Below are 21,039 nucleotides of genomic sequence, written 5' to 3'. Positions count from 1 at the left end.
GGAGTGTTTCCCTCTCACCCTGCTGATGTTATATTCAAATGCATCTTATTCTTGCAGCAGTGGGCTCCGCTGGGAAGGCAACAGGACTCTAATCTCCACCGACAAGCTATAGCACGACTTCGCTCCGTCTACTCAGCGTCCCGAGCTCCGTCTCCTTCGTCTGCTGCCTCATAGAGATGGGCAGTCCTTTTGGTGTTGGATCCCCCTGAGCCTGCGTGCTCATTAGTTTGGCTGGTTAGGCCATGTACTGCACTTTATCTCGCTGTCGTGACCATTGTGGCATGCCTTAGAACATGGTGACCTCCGTATGTTTGATTGTTCTTTATGTACGCTGCCTATGTTGAGGGCTTTATTAATTTAAAGCCGGACATCCCTGACGTCTATGTTCTAAAAAAAAGTAACCAAACAACCATAGTGACTGACTGCATCAGCAGCACTGACATACGTAGCACTGAAGCAAGCACACTAGTTACTGACTTAGAGCATCTCCAACCGCCGCGCGAAACGACGCGCGCGGTAAACGCAGCTTTTAGCACGCGCGGGGCGTTTTGCCGCGCTCCAGCGGTGGCGGGAAAATCACGCGCGCGGGAACCGTTTGCGCGCGCGCGAAAAGGCGCCAGCTCGCGCCTCATTTTTTGCGCACCGCTTCCGGCGCGCCTATAAAGTGCGGCGCGCGCCACGCGCCTCTCCACGCCTCCTCTTCTCCTCTTCATCTCCCTCTTTGCCACGCGCCGCTCCAACGCCCCGCCACCGACGCGCCTCCACCGCCCCAGCGCCCCGCCATGCCGCCGCGCCGCCGAGGAGCGTTCGGCTACCGCGGCGTCCGCCTGCACCCCAACGGCGGCTACTACGCGGAGATACGCTCCGGCGATCTCCGGCTCGGCCTCGGCACGTACGGGACGGCGCGCGAGGCCGCCCGCGCGTACGACGCGGCGGCGTGGCGCCTAGGCCGGCCGCGCGGCCAGATGAACTTCCAAGATGTGTACACGCTCCAGCAGGCGCTCGACGTCGCCCCGCCGCCTCGTCTGAACACGGCACAAGACCGTGCGGAGCACGCCGAGCAGCAGCGCCGCCTCCTCGTCGCCCAGGAGGACGAGCGGGTCATGGCGGAGTGGCGCCGGCGCCACCCGGAGGACGTCGCCTACGAGCAAGTCTACTGGGCAAGGCGTCGCGAGGAGGACACAAGAAGGCGCCGCGAGGTGCGGTTGGGCAGGCGTCGACGGAAGGCGTTGGCGAAGGCGCAGACCGATCTCGTTGCAGCAGGTGGGAGGTCGTTCTTCACGGAGAACGATGATCGTTGGTTGGACATATGGCTATCAACCTCGGACGACACCGCCGATGATGATAATGGTGATGATGATAGCGACTTAGGCCCTGTTTGGTTCATAAATCCTAGGACTTTTTTTAGTCCCAACTTATAAGTCTCAAGTCCCTAAAAAGTCCCTACCTGTTTGGTTCCTGGGACTTATAAGTCCCTATAAGAACATATTACAACTATAAGTCCCTATAAGTCCCTCCTTGAGAGTCTTATTTCATAAGTCCCAAATACCCACTTTAAGTCCCTATAAGTCCCTTTTGTTTGGTTTAGATGGGACTTATAGGGACTTTTTTAAGTCCCTAAGTCAATAAGTCCCTAGAAACAAACACCCTCTTAGAATAGTTTTTTATGCTATCTAAGTTTTTTATCGTTTGTCGTTTTTATTTTATGCAATCTATTTTCCGATGTAAAATACCTTTGTATCGTTAAAATTCTATGCAATCTATCTAGTTTCTATGCCTCTAATGCCTACATCCTAGTTTGTAGAATGAGCGCGCGCGTTGCAATTTTTGCGCAGCTGCTGGATCGGCCCGCGCTGTGCAGTTTAGCGCGGCTACTGGAGCTGGCGCTGCGCGCCGCGCCAAACCAGACGATGGGCGCGCTAAAGCCATTATTTACGCGCGGCGCGTTCGGCGACTGTTGGAGATGCTCTTACTATTATAGACAAATTATTTACTATACTCCGTAGACATCACACTACTACATATCCACAACAGCAACAGCAGCCGGCTGTCAAGGATTCATCCTCCGCAGCGCCACTGCAGTACGGATGCAGAAGAGGGCGATGACTAGGAGCTTGCACAGCAGAGCCGCATCGCGGAGGCCGATGAGGTCCACAGCCGTCGTCGGGAAAAAGACCTTCCAAATCGCTGCAGACGTCCGGTGTAGCGTCCACCGACGGAAGCGATCCTTCACAACATCATCATTGACCTATGGCATTAATTTCACAGTCATCAACCTCGTGAGCGACATTGATTTGGCGGGGCGGGAGGGGCGACGAGTGAGTGAGTGACGAGTACCTCGCTGCCAGCGGCGCGCAGGAAGAAAAGTACTATAGCTGGCGCCATGAGTAGCAGGGAGACCATGCCAGAATAAAACTTGATTTCAGATAGAAGGACCGAGGCCCGGAATGCGATGACGCGGAAGAAAGTCGCGCAAAATTGACAAATTTGACCTACGGACGAAATCAAATCATAGAATAAACTGCCCGTGAAACTATTTCACGTGGCTGACCTTTTTGTGTAACGTCCGACACGAAGGCGTCACACTACACAGTGCAACGCCTCACAGATAGGCGCTACACGCCTGGCCAGCGTCGCACCCGTGTGATCCGAAAATTACTAAGTCAGTGTGTAGCGCCTGAGAGCTAGGCGCCACACTATACAATGTAGCGCCTAGCTTCTAGGCGTTGCACTAGTGGTTGCTTCATTTTGTAGTGCAACCACTAGTGCAGCGCCTGAGATCTAGGCGCCACACTATACAGTGCAGCGCCTAGCTCTTAGGCTCTGCACATTGACTTAGCAATTTAAGGCAGTCCGGGGTGCAATGCTGGCCAGGCGTGTATCGCCTATCTGTGAGGCGTTGCACAATGTAGTGTGGCGCCTTCGTGCCGGGCGTCACACAAAAAGGTCAGCCGCGTGAAATAGTTTTACAGGCAGTTCATTCTGTAATTTGATTTCATCCAGGGATCAAATTTGTTAAATTTGTTGTCGGGAAGAGCACGCAGGTCGCGTCCACGAAGAGATACACCAGGCATCTGCGGCGGCCCGGGCGGCGCTGCTGTGTGCCAGTGCCACCACGGAAACCCTCACCCTCGCCGGCGAGTTAGCCGCCATGCGCGCAGCCAGCCTGGAGACCTCCTCTTCGAACGTCACAGCGGCCATTTTGAATGTGGAGTGGAGTGGTCAGGTGACTTGGTTGTGTGGCTTGTAGGTTGTAGCTGGGTTGTGTCACGGCCTGCGGCCTTTTTTTTAGAAAAGGAGGATGACCCCGGCCTCTGCATCTAGGAGATGCATGTGGCCACTTTATTGATTATTCTCGAGGATCTTATAAAGTATTACAATAATATGCTTGAATCCGCCATCTTGGCAACATATGCCACTACTCCTATCCAAATGATAAAGGCGTGCTAGCTGGGCCACTATCCAGACCACTCCTCTAAGCCGAACATCAAAATGATGAAGGGGTGCTAGCTGGGCCACTATCCAGACCACTCACCTAAACCTAACATCAAAAGCCAGAAGCCCCAGCCGAGCCACATACCGGGTTTGGGGTACAAACCGGTCTGACGCACTCGTGTGTTGTCGCCGCCATCTTCCACAGGTCCGTCTTCAGAGCAAATATTGAGGCTTCTACCTTGTCTAGCCACTCAGCCATCGACGTCACAACGACACCAGACAGCTTCGTCCTCCTGCGTGAGTCCATCGTCACACATCGAACGCCGAATCTCCATTGCGCCACGCCGCCGAGATACGCTGCCATCAATGAGTAGGATGAAGCACCGCCCCGCCGAGTCCGGCAGGGCTGCTGAAGACCAAGCACCGTGGAAGAAGGACTCCGAGGCTGAGCACATAGGCGGCAGAGCGCCAACGCACCGCCACCAGACGAACTCCGACCATGCCACCAACCGCCGCCAAGCAACCAAAGCATCACATCCACCCCAAGCTCACCACGAACGACACCCCCAAGAGGGTGACGACGCCCGGAGCGCTGCTGTCGCTCGATCCGGTAAGGATTTTGGCTTTTGCCCGGCATACGAGCTGGGTGGATGGAAGAGGGGAAGGAGGCAACCTGGACGGCGCCTTCAAGAAGGGTACGGCGCCCTCGGGCGTCACCACCGTCGTGGCCAGCACTGCTGGCCTCGAATTTCTCCGGAGCCACCTCCTACCTCCAGCCGCCAAACAGGTACAACTTCGGCGACAAAGGCCGCCCAAAGCAGGACCATCGGAGGCAGCCCTGGTTGAAGTAGACGGAGGCCTTCAGATCTGGATCGGGCGCCGCCGACCACGCCGGAGCCCGGACCAAGGCCACCGCCCCGGCGTCCCATCCGCCGCCCCGGCGTCCCATCCGCCGCCCGCAGCCGACGCAGCCAGAACTGGTGACGGAGATCCAGGAGGCAGGAGGGGGGACCGCAACCCCGCCCAAACTCGTCGGGCAGAAACCACCAGGCCGCAGCCCCGGGGCTTGCCGACGACGCTCCCGCAGCCGCCACCCGCCGGAGGCGCAACCTCAGATCCGTCACACGCCGCCTGCATCGCGCCACAGGGAGCCGAGCCTCCCCCACCGCGATTCCCGGTCCAGCGTCCGATCTACACCGCCGGAAACCAAACGCGCCCGCGCCGCGCCTTACGCGCCCTCACCACGCCGTCTCGAACACGGCTACTCTCGCCGGTGCGCGCACCCGCGCGAGCGCCGCGCCGAGTCCCCGCCCGAACGAACGGCCCGCGCGGCCCCTGCTCGAGCTGGAGGAGGGAAGGGCCCCGCCGCCGCCGAGCCGCGCGGGCTTCGCCCGGCGACGTCCGCTGGCGGCGGCGAGGGGAGGAGGGGCCGAAGGAGCCTGTGCTGGCGGCGGCTAGGGTTCGCTCCCGGGCCACCCGCAGGAGCGACCTGGGGCCTTTAATGGTGAACTCCAAGCTACGGAACTCTCGCTCTGGCAAGCGTGCGTGTGAACATGCCGGTTTACACTTTACAAATTACACCTACCATTAGAGCTATATATAACCATTTAGAGCGACCGTCAGAGCTATATAACCATTAGAGCATCTACAGACGAGGACAGCAAAATCTGATCTCTCAAACGCCCCAGAAACGTCTGGGCGCGTCCGCGAACACTCACCAATCACACCTCAAATTTACTTACCTGCATCCGGATACCTTCGATATAAAAGCATGCAAACAAGGAAATCCACGTACTACGTAGTTCAACTAACATATACTATCGTAATCCTTGTTAGAGATGTTCACTATCTTCGTGCCTCCGGGTACATGGATGGCAGCCGCAGCTCCGACTTCTGCGGCTCCTTCGGCTGCTCCGCATCGGCCCCCGCCTCCATCTCCGCTTCGACCTCATTGAAGAGCGCATCGGTCGCCGCCTGTTCCTGCCGGATGAACTGCCGATTAGCCTTCACATAGGCTTCATCTTTGATGGGCTCCAGGATGGCCTGCTGTTCCGCTACCTCGGCTACTTGGGCGACCGCGAACTCCACCCCCGCATCGTCCATGTCGAAGCCTGGAGCTGGCACCAGCTCCTCCTCTGCCTGCTCCGTCTCCGCCACCTCCATCGGAGCCGGATGCTGCTCCTCTTCCTCCTTCTCCTCCGCCTGCTCCTACTCTTCCTGCTTCGGCGAGTCCAGAGGCAAGCCGATAGCGATCCGGGCGGCGCGCCTCGCATGGATCACATGCTCAATCTGGAACCAGCACTCCAGCGTGAGCATAACATAGGTGGTCTTCTTTTGCCGAACCATGGCAAAGCCGGAGGGTGTGGGAAGAGCTGCGGAGCGGAAGAGAGGTGGTGGATGGCTTGGGCTGGCGGCGCGGAGAGGGAGGAGGTGGATGTGGCTAGAGATGGGGGACGCCGACCGGCTTAAATAGCCGCATTTAGCCTCGGGCGGCAAGCCGTAGCGTCGCCACGAGGTGTTCACACCCCCACCGGAGGAGACGTCCGTTGGACTGTCGGGTTTCCGGGTGATTCAGTGTGGGACCCCATCGCCAGTCTGACGTGGTTGACGTGCCAGGGCGCGCCCAGGCGCCCCATGTTCGTCCTAGATTTGGGTTAGTATGAGAGGTGTCGGTCAGCCCGGAGCCCCGGACGTTTGAGGCATGTTTTAGGAGCCCGTCTAGGTTGCCTTTTTGTGACTGGTCAGTAACGGGCCCGTCCGCCCGGACGTTTGAGGCTGGTTTGGAGCATCCAGCTGTAGATGCTCTTAAAGAAATGGTCACTAGAGCTACTATATATTAAGTAAATCTTTTTTTGAGGATGAGTAAAAAAACTCAAGGAGGCACGGATCAATGAGGCGGCAACTAAAATACAAGGAGCAAAAAATCTCTCTCTCAGGCGCACCTGCTGGTGGTCCGTGAGATGGCAGCCATTGCGACGGGCATGAGCCTCTTGCCTTCTTGTCGCGTGCTACGAGTCGGCCGTGAAGGGGCAGCCATGGCGACATACGCTAGTCTCCAGCACCAGCAGGCTTCTTCCCTACGGCTATACAGGTCTAATTTGTTTAAGATTTTAGGAACGTTTTAGAATGTTCTACTTTAGTATTTTTCTTTTCTTGTTTTCTCTACTTTTTTCCTTTTTATTTATATTAGGTTTACTATTATTATTTTTTAAATGTTCAATTTTTTTTAAAGTTACCAGAAATATAATAAATGTTCTTTTTTTTAAAAAAGTTTTACATCTTCTAAAAAAAATATTTTCACACTTTTTTACAAATCAACGTAATTCATATAGATATTACTAAAATTTATATTTTTATAAAAAATATTCACAAAAGTTTTTAAAATTACTAATATTTTTAATCAAAATATTCAGTGTTGATAATAAATAATTTTTTAATATGAATATTAGAATCGGTTGAAAATAAAAGGTAAAATAAAAACAGGATAAAAATTAACTGAAAAGAAAACCAAAAAAATCGTTAAACCATAAAGGATACATGGCTAATTGGGCCAGCAAAGGTCGCTAGCGCTTTGTGAGTATCGTCCACAAAGCGACAAAAAAATTACTGATGGGCCTGTCAAGTCACCACTGTGAAAACTGGACCCGTCCGTGCCAAGTCACTACTGATGGGCCTGGAAGAGGGTAGGCATGCACCTGCAACCGTCAATAACTGAGAACTCACAGACGAGTGAAGTGAAGTGGACTCGTGGTTTGGTTGTCCATTTTACTCCGGGCTGACTGAGAGAGAGCGTGCGCCTGAATTAGGTGAGAGGGGCTGATTTCGTTAGGAAACTTGCAAAAAAAAGAGTAAGTAGCTCCTCCTGTATCTGGTTTGTTTTCGTTGTTAAAGCTCGGCTAGCACTAGTAGTGTAGTACTACATGGGAATCGATGCTTTGAATTTCCCATGGTATGAGAAACAACACTCACATCACATACTCGGGATGCTTTCCACGCAATGTACATAGGCTGAACCACACCCTCAGTCTGGTAATAACCACCCTAAACAAAAGTATACATAGGTTGTGAAAGCTGGGAAATATTGCGAGGGGCGCATGCCAATTCAACGCTGATGGGCTGGGACGCACATGTATCACGTAGCTATCCTATCTTCTAGCCGCTGCAGTCGGCAGGCCATGTGGAGCGCTGCAGGCCCATTTCCGGAAGTGTGAAAGGATCTCCTCCAGGACGCACACGCATCACGTAGCCATCTATCTTTCCTCACACGCCCGTTAGCGCTGCTCCATCCCAGCTACGACCCGGCCTAGACAGATTCCACGTCCAGCAATTAACCCAGACGATTAATTAAGCAAGGAGGGCAGTGAAATCCTAAGCGATTACATAGAATGGAAGCTCTTCATCAGAGCGTACGTCAAGTCATATAGGTAGTGAAATGAGGGACCTGATTACATATATATACTGAAATTCATCAGAGCATACGTCAAGTCATATAGGCAGCACTGAACTAAGAAGCACTGAAGGTGAGGCAACTACACTAGATAGATTACTACTCCGTACACACACACTACACCATGTACACAAACACAACAGCAGCAACTGCAGCCGACTGTCGAGGATTCATCCTCCACAGCGCCACAGCAGCACGGATGCAGAAGAGGGCGATGACTAGGAGCATGCACAGCAGAGCCGCAGCGCGGAGAAGGTAAGAAACCTTTGGAAATCCACAGATTTGGAGAACCAGCCCGATGAATTCCACCGACGTCGCCACGACGAAGAACCTCCAGATCGCTACAGCCGTCCGGTGTAGCGGCCACGGACGGAGGCGGTCCTCCACAACATCATACTTGACCTATCACATTCCACAATCATCAACATGATCATAAGCGACATTGATTTGGCGGGACGGGAGGGGCGACGAGTGAGTGAGTGACGAGTACCTCGCTGCCGGCTGCGCGCAGGAAGAAGAGTACCATCGCTGGCACCATGAGTAGCAGGGAGAGCATACCAGAATAAAACAAGATCGCGGCGGCAACGCTGCAGTTCCGGCCGCAGGCGCGGAATGCGACGGCGCAGAGGAATGTTGCGGCGGAGAGGACGCAGATGGTGCCAACGAAGAGATAGACCAGGGCATCTGCGGCGGCGCGGGCGGCGCTGCTGCGTGCCAGTGTCCCCACCGCCATCCTCACCCGCGCCGGCGAGCTGGCCGCTATGCGAGCAGCCAGCCTGGAGACCTCCCCTTCGAAAGCCATTTTGGATGTGGAGTGGAGTGGTCGTTGGTGACTCGCTGTGGCTTGTGTGGCCTGGGGCCTTTGGGGGGTCATTTATGGTCAACAATGAAACCCTCGCTCCGTGCCTCTATCAGGCGTGCCGCGTGCGTGTGAAAAAAAAAAAGCAGAGTAGTAAAAGATGCCCATGCATCGTGAATAAGAGAGGAAAAGGTCTAGAAAATCGACTCTCATAGAGCTCAATTTATATTAAAAAGTACACTAATAATCAAACAACGCAAGGGATCATCCATTGGAGCGACGTGATGATAGTGATGGCTCTGGGTCAAGCTTACAATGATTAACCGTTACCCGTGCTCTCTAGGTAATTAATTTATAATGAGACACGGATATACCAGTTGTAATATCCATAAGGAAGCTATTCGGTGAAATACGGGGATGAAGACGGTATGACGATACCCATATCCAATACCCGGCTTACCCATAATATTCACCACACACCCACACCTCTCTCAGCTCATTCTCTCCTTCACTCCATGCCCTATCCTAGCCACCCGTAGCCATCACTCTTCCCCGGTTCCCCCTCACCCACCCACCCCCTCCGATCCAGCCCCACCTCCGGCGGCACCCAGCACCGTTGCAACCTCCGCACCGCCCTGCACTCGCAGCCTCCATCCCCTCCGGCCCGAGACCGCCACCATCTCCTCCTATAGCGCACCTCCACCGTCGCAGCTTCCACATCACGCATCCACTGTTGTAGCCTCAACGTCTTGCCTCCGACCCTCCACCGCATCATCCTCCTTCTCCACAAGCTTCTGCCACCAACACCCCTCCATCTTCTCCCCATTCCACCCCAGCGGCATAAAACGGCGCCCACACGAGCTTCTATCCATCTGTCTCCTCCCACGGCCAGACGGGTGCGAGGTGGCGGATGATCTTGTCATGGGAGTGAGAGAGGAGGAGTACACCCCAAAACTGAAGCCTCCATCGAGCACTTTCCCGTCCGTCACCGACAGCGGCAAGCCTCCATCGAGTCCATCCTCGTCTGTCACCGTCAAGCCTCCACCGATTCCATCCTCATCCATCACCGATAGGAACACAAAGATTGGGCGAGTATCACCCATTAAAAGCTTGCACTAGTGCATCACCTAGGATTTTGTCTAGGAATATATGCAGATGTACTAGTGGTAGCATGTCAGTTGTTGCATGTCTAGTGGTACTGTGATAGTGTTTCTACTTTCTAATGCATAATCATGTTAATTGTTTATGTATGGTGTTGTTTTATTAGGATAGTGCATTTTTATTATTATGTTGTTTTCTTGTTTACACTTTTTTTGTTAGTATATGTTGATGTCTTGTTTACATAATGGTCGAATGTCCAGTGGTAGTGTTTTCTAATGCATAATCATGTTAATCGTAGCATCTCTGACCGTAGCATGTCGATATCACCAATAGAAAGTCTAAGGGGTATGGCTACAATTCATGATCCTCGGTACAAAAATGAGATGTTGCTTGTTTGGTTTGCAATGTTGCATGGATCTGCGGATTGTGAGGTGTATGTGGCATATTTAGTTGCCAAGTTATGCAAATTGTTAGAGGAATACAATCTTGAGAAGATGATGATGAATCAATCCCTTATTCCCTTTTTATTCTATGCAAGCACTATCCCTTATGTCACTCTTCAATAAGTGTGTTGTTCAAAAAAGGCCAATATCTTCTAGGATCAAATATGAGTCCGCTACTTGGAAGATGAGCTAGTTCCACTTTCGCAAGAAAAATTTAATGTGTTTAGATTGGTGGAAAGTGGCTGAAACACGCTATCCTACTTTGCAGATGCTAGCCCTTGACATATTTGCAATTACAGGCAGCAATGTTGCTTCGGAATCAACATTTAGTACAAGAGGTAGAGTTCTAAGTGACCATCATTGTAGCCTTACTCCAGACATGTTAGAGGCTCTAGTGTGCTCACAAGATTGCATATGGAACAAATATAAAGGTGTACGTTTTCATAGTATATTCATGTTGATCTTGCTGCCATGTTTCTTTACATCTTCACTTGTACTAAATTGTTTTCTCATAGATGGCAACAATGGTAACTCAACAAGTTTGTGGACTTGTCTCCAAGACAATAAAGAGGCAAAGTACTTCCTCATTGCTACTATCTAATGTACATAACTTTCCGATATTCCGATCCTCCCTCGTTTCGTTTACAATGATGCGCCGATCCGTGGGGCCCACTCGTTCTACGCTTTTGACCAAATCGAGAGGGGGTTGACCATGGTGGTTCCATCTTGGTGTGTGTTTGGGTTGATCATAGTGACGTGTCAATTAAACCAAGGTTGAGCCCATTCCTTCACTAGATTCTCTCCTGTTGCCTACAACTAGTGGTGTCGCACTCTCGCTAACTGATGAACCTTCGCGCCCAACTGTCTCGTTTATGAAGTAACTACCCCATCAATGATTTCTGTTGGATATTTAAACCTCACACCACCCTTTTATACGTATATAGTGACACATGCAGGTGGGGGAGGTGTTCCAACCCTCCCTCATTTCATATATATTCGATAATGCGTCGATCTGTGGGGCTCGCTCGTTCTACGCATTTGACCGAACTCTAGAGGGGGTTGATCATGATGGTTTCCTCTTGGTGTGTGTTTGTGTTGGTCATAGTGACCTGTCAAACCAAGGTTGAGCCCATGTCTTCACTAGATTCACTCCTGTCGCCTGCAACTGTTGGTGTCGCACACTATCTAACCGATGAACCTTCACGCCCAACTACCCTATTTGTGAAGCAACTGCCACATCAAAGATTTGTGTTGGATCTCCGTCACACCGACTCTAGTATCACCACCATAGGCGGCCTTCATCCGGTCTCTCGCTCGTACTTCATGGTACCTCGAGCACGATTTTCGCCTGCAAAACCATGGCCCTGTTGTTGTCATACCAGGAAGCGATCTCCTTCATCTTGGCCAACAGAACAACGTGTGAAACGCTAACGCTTCGATGAGCTCGTCTCATCGCTTACTGTCGTCCATCTGTAAACATATATACAACTAAATTAAAACACACCTTTTAGCATGTTTTTATTTTATTTTTTTGTGGTGTTTAGCATGTTTTTAATTAATTACAAACATGATGCACATATATCCCTCGTTATAATTAATCACTTTTATCAACATATATGAATTCTAGAATGTATGCATATGCATATGAAGAAAAAAAATTCAATTCATGCTAACACATGAAAAAACTTATTTAGTAGTAAAAAAGATCCCATTCATATCCATAACAAGTTTTTATCAATATTGTAAACTCTAGCATCTATCTACGTCAAATTAAACCTATCTAATATCTAGCTATCAAGCAAACCTAAACTAGAAATCATTGTGAAGATTATTTGTAGTGAATCATTGTGAAGATTATTAAACATATCTACCTATCAAGCAAACCTAAACTAACGTATGCCAAAACTTAATTAGTTAGGAAAAAAGATAAATGGAAGATCTCTCACCTCAGCCGGTGTGGTTTCTCTCGGTCACCGGCGTCGGGTATCGTGGTGGAGGTGTGGCCGGCGTCGAGCTCGGGGGCAGGCGGCGGCGAATTTGTCAAGGAGGAGGAAGGGGAGTCCCGCCCGCGGTGGAGGAATGTATTTTAGGCGAGGGAGTGGCGATGGCGAGGTAGGTTTGGGTGTTATGCCTCCATTAATGGCGGCAGCTGAATCCGCACTGCCACACCGGAATCCAGATGGCCACGGCGCCCAAGTTACATGTGAACAACCGCCAGCCGCCTACAATCAAAGGCTGACCACCGCAATTACGCCATGTGTGGGTGTTGTTGAACGCACACGACATTTGGGGACGGTGCACGGCTTATGTACGAACCCGCCACGGCGCCGTGACCTTCGACGACCATGACCACGTTGCGTTGATGTATGCCATGCGGGCTACGATCACACTCGGCTTTGGCCAATCTATATGACGCATGTTTTTTGGGCCGTGTCACGACGTAAGTGGCGGTACGCCAAAGCACGGCTTGTACGGTCATATGCCGGGTGGCCGATATAAAATGCTCGGCGAACCGAGAGAAACATAAGGCAAAATGTGCTTTTCCTGTAGTGATTATTTCAAAAATACTAAATGGTGGTGTCTTCTGAATGTATAAATTCATGTCGTCTGAAATTCAAGTAAACATAACAGTAAATATAAAAACAGAAACCGTGTGGCGCAAATGCTTGGGTTATCTTGCTAGTTTTTACATTCGAATTATATATATTTTATGATAAATAACTTGTACTGCGTTTGTCTTCTTTTTCTGAAACGCGGTACCTTAGGGTCCCATTCATTAAAAAGTAGAAGAGAGTTGCCCGGGTAATTAACCAGGGCGAAAACCGTTACAACACACCCTCAAAAGGGCACACAGCCGATCTGACACCCACAAGACCTCACACACCGTAGAGGTTACCCGCAATGTCTTCGTCGTCACCTCTCCCCGAGCAGGCGATTCCGATTTCACCATGGACGACCAGTCAAGAGCTCGCTGAACAAACGACAAACGAGGACATCGAAGGCCAAAGCCAAATAACCGACTGCCGACGTCGAGGACAGGCAGCTCCGATTCTGTTGAAGTGCTTCACATGAGAAAGTTGCAAGCCTCGCACCGGCCTAGTGCAGCGCAACCTCAGGAGAGCGCCATCCGCTAAAACGACACTCATGGAGTCATCGTTACGGCAGGGGCGCCGCCACATGCAGCTCCGACTTCTCTATCACATCTTTTGTCAAATTGTCAGTATAAAGGTACCCGCGTGTCTTGCAAACCCTAAGAAAGGGGGTAGTTTGCATGATAAATGTTATGTCTAGCTAGCCTTCGCCAAGCGGAACGAAAAGGCAAATAATGAAACGAAATTGCTACGACAGCGCATGGACGAAATCTGGACGATGCTCATCTTGTACGGTGCTGATTTGCAAAATGATGCAATCTAATGGAAACCTATCGTCCGTATATCACTGCTCATAATGAAATGACACCACAGAATGTAAGTGGCTAAGTGCAAAGCAAGAAAGTAAAGGAAGGCAGAAAAGGAACCATGCTGCCTGAAAGAGCGAGCACAGTGGCACATGGAATCATGCATGTGAGCCCGTTTCATGAAGCGTGAAACGTCCTGGAAGAGGGTAGACACGCACCTACAACCTTCAATAACAGGCCGAGATAGGAATTTTTCTGAGCACGCACAGAGGAGTGGAGTGAATTGGACTGGTGCAGGTGGTTGGCTGGCGTCCATTTTTACTTGGGAAGTTAAGTAAGTAGCTGCCATAGTCAATTCTGATTTAGTTGTTGGCTAGCACTAACAATCCTACGTGTACTCTCCACTAGCATCGATGACCATGCATGTGATGAACCCCCTGCCATCTAGTCAGCCATAGCATACATGTAATGGATGCTCAAAACATTTCTCACTTTTGTGTGCAGCATAAAAATTGTGCTTCATCTGAGAAGAAACACTCACATACTAATGTGCAAATTGTAGGGGACGCATGGCAATTCGGCGCTGATGGGCTGGGTGCACATGCATCTCTCTCTGCCCGCTGCAGGCCCATTTCCGGAAGCACGAAAGCAACAAGGGAAGCCACACCACTCCACCCGCAGGAGGAACTTACTCGGATTCTTCCCCCCGTCCTAGCTAGCTAGCTGCTACCCTAGCAAAGTAATTAACCCAACGGCTACAAATCAGCAGTGAAATGATATATGATCACGTAGAATGAAAACCATTCACCAGAGCGTAAGGTAAATATAACCCATGCTAGAGGTCCGGTTCAGACTTCAGATTAACCAAACAGCCATAGTGACAGCTCTGACCTCGCATCGAATCAGGCTTACTGAGTACTAAGTTATACTACTAGATAGATAACTACGCATCACACGATCGACATGTCCATCTCTTAATTGTTCACAAGAGCAACAAAGATAGTAGTAGCTAGGAAACAGAATCACTCCTGCACTGGTAGTATAGTAGTAAGCTCTGATCTCCATCATCTTGCTGCTGCAAATTCTTCCTGTGCACCTGCCAGTAAATGATGAAAATAACTGTGTGAAGGCCTATGGTCAGCATGTTGTTGGTGACAACTAAATGGCAGCAATAAACCACACAACAAGTGTAGATGACAACTAAATTTTTTGTGGTTGTGATTTGTGAATCCTTTTTCATGTGTAGATGACATTTCAAGTGATATAAGGAAAATTATAGTGCAAAAATTAGAGGATTAATACGAAGAAAAGTTATTACTAGTCTACCGACGTCTACCATGGATGGAAACGTGGCTTTATCCTTACAGATAACAGATGAAAACACTGCGATAGTGTGCAGCAACTGACAGTTTAGTTAAAGAATAACATTTGATGGTTGGTAACGAGAACAACTACACTTTCAGTTCATAGCAAACAAGCATAACCAACTGAAAATTTAGTTTGGGCCTGAACATTAGATAATTGCACAATCTTCTACCGATCTGGCATAATTACCTGAGTACGTAGGTGAAGCTGCGCTACTCCGCCATCTTGTTGCTGGGCCTGAGACTCATCCTGAGCATGCCGGCGATGCTGCGCTCTTGAGGATTCATCCTCCACAGCGCTACCGCAGCACCGATGTAGAAGAGGGCGGAGAGTAGGGCCGAGCACAACACAGCCGCGACGCAGACTTGGTAAGAAGCCTCTCGAAATCCACACATCTGAAGAACGAAGGCGATGGGTGCCGCCGACGCCGCCACGGTGATGAACCCTAGCACCGGCCAGATCAGGGGCCACGGGAAGATCTCAGAGCGATCCTCGTCCTCGACCTAGCACATTGACAATCGTCGACATCATATATAAGAGACGTTGATTTCGCGGGGCGGGAGGGGCGGGGACTAAGGAGTGAGTGACGAGCAAGACGACGACAAGTACGGAAGTACCTCGCTGTCGCTGGTGCTGCCCGCGGCGCGCAGGAAGAAGAGCACGCACGCCGGCGCCAAGAGAAGCAGGGCGATCATACCAGAATGGTACGAGAGCTCGAACAGGATGGAGGCGACGGTGCAGTTTTTCCCGCCGCAGGCCTCGACCGCGACGAGGTTCAAGAAGCCGGAGAAGATGAAGACAGCGGACAGGAACTGATAGATCAGGACTTCGGCGGCCGCGCGCGCGGCGCTGCTGCGCTCCAGTGCCCCCACAGCCTTCCTCACCAGCGCCGGCGAGGTGGCCGCTGCACGGGCAGCTAGCTTGCAGATCTTCCCTTCGAGATCCATGGCCGTGCCTGAAACAGATCGAGGCAAAAAGACACAAATCAAGATTCGAACAAAATCGACACCATGCAGCTAGAGCTAGAAGCGAGCTCACCTCGCACCCTCAGGCCACCGTCGGTCTAATCAGGGCAGAGAAAGAGGGGCCGAGGAGAGTGCGCGCACGTACCTGGTTCCGGCTGCCGCTGCCGCCGCTGCCGTTGGTTCGACCGCTTTGGATGTGGAGTGAAGTGGCCGGTGAGGTGGCTCGGTGTGACTGGCGTATTACGGTGACCTGGCGGTGGTGGGCTTTTAAGCTGAACTCCGGAGGGTGTGAGTGGTCTGGGTGTGGAAGAAAACAGAGTAGTAAAAGGTGGCCATCGTGAATAACAAAGGAAAAAGTGATAAAACATTTAAAATTCACATTTTTATTCATTAATGTTAATTATATTCATGGACATTCTTGAATTCATGATCATTTTTAAAGTTTGTGAACACATTTTAAATTTGAAAACTTGATTAATTTGTGAACATTTTTTTAAATCCATGAATATATTTTAAATTCATGAATGTTTTCTAAAATGCATGGTCTTTAAAAGTCATGATATGTTTAAAATCCTTGAACATCTTTTAATTAAACTAACTTTTTATAATAGAAAGTAATAGCTGATATTTTTTCTAACCTAGCACTAAAGCGAGTGAAAAGAAAACTAAGTAAGCGAGAGGAGCAGAGAGCCCAGTTGAGCAAGCGAGAGATTCGTGGGCCGGCACATGTGATCGTTATAGCTGCAATTCAACGGTTTTAGCGTGAAATAAGAGCTCTCAAAAGACTCAGACGACAACCACCGGCTGACATCAGAACCGAAATGTGTAAATACACCATAACCATGCACCAAACAACTCAACTCTCCACTGAAAACAAATATGGTTTCCAACCGCAACCAGACACGATATATGAAGCCGCATGTTAGCCTCTAGCCCTCTAGTGAAAAATCAACTCTCATAGAGTTTTTGTACATCTAAAGCATGGAAATGGTTTGTCACTAGAGCTACATATTCGGCATGTTTTATAGTGACCATGGCCGGCTTACATTTTACGATACGGGAGTTTCTCTCAACTTCTCCAACTCCAAGAATACAATTGTTTGAGTTAGTGTGAATCTTCATGTAAAATTTCACATTGATATCATTAAACTCGCGAGATAACAGCCCCCGCGTCGACCGCGTGGGTGACTCGTCCATCGTCCCGTTCCAATATTCCTGGCAACCCACGCACTGTGCGCCCTTCCCTCACCGACGCCGGCTGGCTCCGCCGGGCTTGCCCGCACAGCCAATGGATGGTGTTGGGCGTTCTAACGGCAATGACCTGAGGTGATGGATGCGTTGAAGCAGCGACGCGGCCGCCTGTGTGCACAGAGAGTGCGGCTCCCCCTCCTCTGATCACATTGACGTTGCCATATTGCGGCAGCACCAAGCGAAAGAGGGAATGGAGCAACTGCTGCCATGATCCCGACCTGGTGAGCCTGCTCAAAGCCAAGTGATGACAAAGCCCATGTGGTGGTGGTCATCCGACAGATGTCGCGGTAGTTGCCTTTGCCACCGACAGGAAGACCATGGATGTGAAAAGGAGGCGTGCAGTCTTGTACTTCCGTGTCCTGCTGGGTCATCGCAGGCACCTGCGGCAAGCCTTGTTTGGCAGGCATTATGAGTCTCCTTGATGCTTCATTAAGCACAGGCCACGTGTCGCTCATTGTATTTGTATCCGCTTGATGCTTCATTATGAATCAATACAAAAAACACCCTTTGTCGGAAAATAGCAAAATTTCTCATATTTCATACAGGACAAAACACACGCAACAGTAGATTTGATACATTGTTTCACGGTACCAAAGGTTGTTGCCTTGCTCTCTCTCTCTCTCTCTCTCTCTCTCTCTCTCTCTCTCTCTCTCTCTCTCTCTCTCTCTAAGGGGTTTTCTTCCCTTGATTTTTTCTCATTCTAGTGACCTTACAAGAAAAATAAATTGAAATCGCAGAAGAGATGTTCTAAAACCCTATTCCGTACTATATAAAAGGGGAGGAAGACCTGATGAGTAGAGGGCTTCGCCATTCTTCCGTTCTTCAACCATTCCCATCTACGCAACTGCCACACCGCCATCATCAATATCACATCTCCATAGCCATCTCCACCACCATAGTCCCCATCTTCATCATATTAATTACTTGTAATCAATATTACATCGCAATCAACTCACATTGTAAGATTTTCAATCATTCATCTTCGAGTAACTTTTTATTTATTTTTTCTGCTTGTGATTTGAACGTGATGTGTGATTAACACCCTTGGGCTAAGGGTCGATGAGTATCCTCGCAGCCCCATGTATGCGTAAGAAAAGATTGATGATTAGTAGAATTGAAATTTATTCTATATTATTGTGCGGCCATTTTTTTGTCTCAACCTCGATCCTCGTGTGCGCCGATACCCAAGACACCGAAGATTGGAAGTTCAGAGCAAGGAGTAAAGGACATGGAGGAGAGGGAGGTATGCCAAAAGACGGTGAAAATTGGCGCCAAAGTGGCCACTTGGTGCAGTCACTACCAATCCTCTGTTAGCAAGGTCACTCTCACACGAGTCTGTCTAGTCTCCCGGCGTTTATTATGAGTTAGGCTGTTTTTCCGATAGCAATCATGCCTGCTTTTATGCCTTCTTATGGAATACCATGGATAACAAAAATAATTGCAGAATGGTTAAATGGAAAATTATGTGCCGCCCTAAAAGCTTGGGGGACTGGGAATAATTAATACTTCTATCATGAACAAGTGCTTGATTATGAGGTGGTGGTGGCGTCTTTATCATGACCCCCTTCAAGTGCGTGGCGAACAATTCTTCAGAGCAAGTACTTCCCTGATTGTCCCCCTCTCATGTCCAACGTTCGAGGTGGCTCTCAATTTTGGAGAGCTCTTGTTATCAAAAATTCGAGACAAGTTTCGTGGTCCGGTGAAGTTCTCGGTTGATTCAGGATCTTCCGTTAGGTTTTGGCTTGAATGGTGGATGGGCCCAAGACCTCTTTGCCTTTATTACACTATTTTTTTCTCTTACTGCTCCAACTAGGCGATCTCTATTGGGAACTCGCCTCCTCTAATGGGAACCTGGGTCTGCACCAGACTTTGTCTCCCGCGGAGTTGGTGGATTGGTATCTCTCCACTGTCGGCCTACATTTGCTCTCGAAGACCCCGAATAGATATCTAGGCCCCACTCCTTGGTCAAATTGCTTTACCTAAAGCTCTCCCAGGGGCAGCTTTCTCCCCGTGTCAAGGGCCTCTGGTGAGCTCGGATCCCGTTCAAAATCAAAATCTCCCTTTGGCAGGCCATTGGGCGCAAACTTCCTGCTATAGTGACCAAATCCTTGAATGTAATGGGAATGCCTCCTCGCTCTGCTCCCTTTGTGACCTGACTGAACGCATTGAGCACATCCTATTCAACTGTGTACTGGCTAAGCTTGCGTAGAGTTGCGTTCGATCGTGGTTGGACGTGTCTTGGAACTCAACTAACATGGATGAATTCCTTTCTATTATCATAAACCTCCTCGACCAATTTTCTAGGGTTATTTGGATTGCTTTCGGTGCTCTTGCATGGGCTGTGTGGACTGTTCATTATAAATTTACGATTGAACATATTTTCCGTAATAAACTTGTTGATGTCTTATTTAAAATGGCTGCATTTCTTCAGCAATGGAGCCCTCTCACTAAGGCCGATGATGTGGACGCTATTATCTTGATGGTCGCTAAGATCAAAGCTTCTGCTATCGCCCTGTCCCTCAAAGGCCCCATGTGGTCAACGACATCTAGTTCTTATGTTTCTTTTGTCGGACCTGTGTGTCCTTTGGCTTGATTTTATGGATATGTATTTGGCTGGTGAGTCTTCTTCCGTGAATCTATTGTCGTTGTTGTGGATTATGTTCTGAACCTTGTCATGATGGCTTTATTTATAAAGTCTGGCACTTGCCTTTTCTCTAAAAAAAAGTAAGTTCAATGGAATCAAGTCTCTGGGGAAGACTATGATGTAGTCATCAAACCCTAATGTATTGTTCGTTTTATCTTTAACAACCAAATTAACCCATGAATCAAGTAGGGCCAAGATTGAACAATCGATCATCCATGCGGTTGCGATCAACCGTAATGTTATTAGGGCATTTCCCGATCCCCTATCCAGGGGTAAGGGAGTATAAATTTGGTTTTACTCCCTTACCCGCACCTAGCCGAACTACTAAACCAATAGAGGAGTATAAATTTTACTCCGGCCCATATCCATCCCCTAAATTTACTCCGTTTGTTGGCGACCGAGTAAAAATTTTCTTCGCGTGAAGGCCTCCTGGTGGCCGGTCGGCCACTCACATGAAGCTCCCTTGTCGACAGCGGCGACCTTGGGCCTCGCCGGCGACCTTGCCATCTCGGCAGAAACTGAGATTCCTCGCGCTTGGCTACGGCACGGCTACGGCAGCCAGGGCATAGCAAGACGAGCAACTGTGTCGGTTGCGCTGGTCGTCCTCGCTGCCGGACGTGGAAGAAACAAGTGGGGAAATGGCTAGCAGAAGACCCAAGCCGGTCTGGAACCAGTCCTTGATCCCGCAGAGCAAGCCGACGTCGAACGTTAGCCTGCCCTCGACAGCCCTCACCACCGTCTGGATAGCATCGCTCGCCGGCGATTCCACCGTCACCGCACACACAGTGCCGCCTTCCTCCCGCACCGCGAGCAGCCTGGCACCACTCACGGCCGCTGCTGTCGCGAGAACCAGGCATGCCACCATGAGGAGAGTGTCCGCCGGTGCTCACGCTCTGAGTCTGGCTGCCATTCTTTCTCTGCAAGCAGGTGAAGAAGAATACGTGGAGACGCATTGCAAGTGTTCGATGAAATGTTTGAGTCATACATAAGCTTTAGTCCATTATATTTTGAGGATCGGTTAGGTCCGGCAAAAACTTAATGGAGTAAATTTACTTCACTAAGGGTTTACTCCACCGGATACTCCACTATTTTTAGGAGATCGGTTAAAAATGCCCGTAGGAGTTTGTAGGACGCATCTCCTATGTAAAGTAAAACTCAAGAGCTGACATTTATTCTTCAGTAACAACGAGAT

The 21,039-nt window shown here is 49.8% G+C and overlaps 2 protein-coding genes across 2 annotated transcripts; both read right to left on the bottom strand.

The window, feature by feature from the left end:
* Positions 1-7,816: 7,816 nt before the first annotated feature.
* On the bottom strand, positions 7,817-8,744 carry LOC119323678. The gene is made up of 2 exons (XM_037597377.1): positions 8,373-8,744; positions 7,817-8,284 (listed from the first exon to the last, which is right to left on the bottom strand). Exons 1-2 carry the CDS (start codon positions 8,682-8,684, stop codon positions 8,000-8,002), a joined length of 597 nt encoding a protein of 198 aa, XP_037453274.1. The 5' UTR covers positions 8,685-8,744; the 3' UTR covers positions 7,817-7,999.
* A 5,659-nt stretch (positions 8,745-14,403) lies between these two features.
* On the bottom strand, positions 14,404-16,229 carry LOC119323246. The gene is made up of 4 exons (XM_037596850.1): positions 16,098-16,229; positions 15,605-15,942; positions 15,177-15,490; positions 14,404-14,718 (listed from the first exon to the last, which is right to left on the bottom strand). Exons 2-3 carry the CDS (start codon positions 15,932-15,934, stop codon positions 15,200-15,202), a joined length of 621 nt encoding a protein of 206 aa, XP_037452747.1. The 5' UTR covers positions 15,935-15,942; positions 16,098-16,229; the 3' UTR covers positions 14,404-14,718; positions 15,177-15,199.
* Positions 16,230-21,039: the final 4,810 nt, after the last annotated feature.

This window comes from Triticum dicoccoides, chromosome 6B (genome assembly GCF_002162155.2).
Source record: "Triticum dicoccoides isolate Atlit2015 ecotype Zavitan chromosome 6B, WEW_v2.0, whole genome shotgun sequence".
Taxonomy (NCBI): Eukaryota; Viridiplantae; Streptophyta; class Magnoliopsida; order Poales; family Poaceae; genus Triticum; species Triticum dicoccoides.
The sequence above is the reverse complement of the archived record's forward strand: the minus strand, read 5'-3'. Positions and strand labels throughout refer to the sequence as shown.

Excerpts from the sequence above, each read along its gene's own strand:
- LOC119323678 (XM_037597377.1), bottom strand. The coding sequence starts at position 8,684 with ATGGCTTTCGAAGGGGAGGTCTCCAGGCTGGCTGCTCGCATAGCGGCC. Across the intron at positions 8,285-8,372 it reads TGCGCGCAGCCGGCAGCGAG|GTCAAGTATGATGTTGTGGA; the intron begins GTACTCGTCACT and ends GGAATGTGATAG.
- LOC119323246 (XM_037596850.1), bottom strand. The coding sequence starts at position 15,934 with ATGGATCTCGAAGGGAAGATCTGCAAGCTAGCTGCCCGTGCAGCGGCC. Across the intron at positions 15,491-15,604 it reads GCAGCACCAGCGACAGCGAG|GTCGAGGACGAGGATCGCTC; the intron begins GTACTTCCGTAC and ends TCAATGTGCTAG.